The 820-nt window shown below is 77.4% G+C and overlaps 1 protein-coding gene across 1 annotated transcript in view; it reads left to right on the top strand.

The window, feature by feature from the left end:
• Nucleotides 1-6: 6 nt before the first annotated feature.
• Nucleotides 7-820, top strand: part of PVRL3 (poliovirus receptor-related 3) — a 71,738-nt gene continuing 70,924 nt past the window's right edge. Inside the window, exon 1 of the mRNA XM_014947318.1 lies at nt 7-306. Coding sequence (XP_014802804.1) covers nt 78-306 — 229 coding nt within the window. The 5' untranslated portion in view covers nt 7-77. The remainder of the gene's footprint in view (nt 307-820) is intronic.

Here is an 820-nt window from a genome sequence, read left to right as displayed (position 1 = left end):
GGGGCGGCGGCGGCTGGTCGCGGAGCGGGAGACGGGCGAGCGTCGTAGCGGCGGCGACTGCGAGCCGAGCCCGGAGCATGGCAGGGGCCGAAGCCGCTGGGGAGGCTGCCGCTGGTTTCACCCCTTCGCCGGCTCCTCCCGCCCGCCGGGAACTTTTTCCAGCGGCCGGCGGCGGCGGTGCCTCCCCCCGTGTTTGGTGGTGGTGGCAGCGGCGGAGGCAGCAGCGGCGGCGGCGGTTCCGCTCGGCGGTGCCTCCCGGGCCGGGGCTGGGGCTGCTGGGGCTGGTTTTCTCTCGCTTCTGCTGCAGTAAGTGAAACTTTTTCTCGTTGGCGGCCGGGGCAGGGCGAGGGGGCGGGAGGAGGAGGAGGAGAGAAACCCGAGCCCCGGCAGCGCCGGGGGACTCGGCCGAGTTGGGGGAAACTTTGTGTGCGCGCCCGGCGGGGCGGGGTGGCGGGTCGCCTGGCCGCCGGACGCCCTGCCGGTGGGGGAGGCAGGGGGGAACGCGGCCGGGATGGCAGGAACTTCCCCCGGGAGCGAGGGGGAGCCGGACCCCGGCGGAGCTCCGGGCGTTTTCCCCCGCCTTCTTCCCGAGAAATCCCCGCTAGCGCCGCTGCCGGGACGCGCGGGTGCTTGGAGGCCGCCGCCGGCTGGAGCGGGTGCCGGCCGGCCCGGGAGGCCGCGGCGGGGGCGGGGAATGCCGTTGCGCCGGCCGTTGGGTTCGTTGGCCGCGGCGGCAGGGACCGTTACCCGCCGCGCGCCTCCCCCGAGTGTCCCGGGGCGGTGGGCTCCGCGCCGGACGGCCCCAGCCCGCGGCGGGGGG

Source organism: Calidris pugnax, unplaced genomic scaffold (assembly GCF_001431845.1).
Source record: "Calidris pugnax isolate Ruff unplaced genomic scaffold, ASM143184v1 scaffold95, whole genome shotgun sequence".
In the NCBI taxonomy this organism is placed as follows: domain Eukaryota; kingdom Metazoa; phylum Chordata; class Aves; order Charadriiformes; family Scolopacidae; genus Calidris; species Calidris pugnax.
This window is presented reverse-complemented; position numbering and strand designations above follow the sequence as displayed.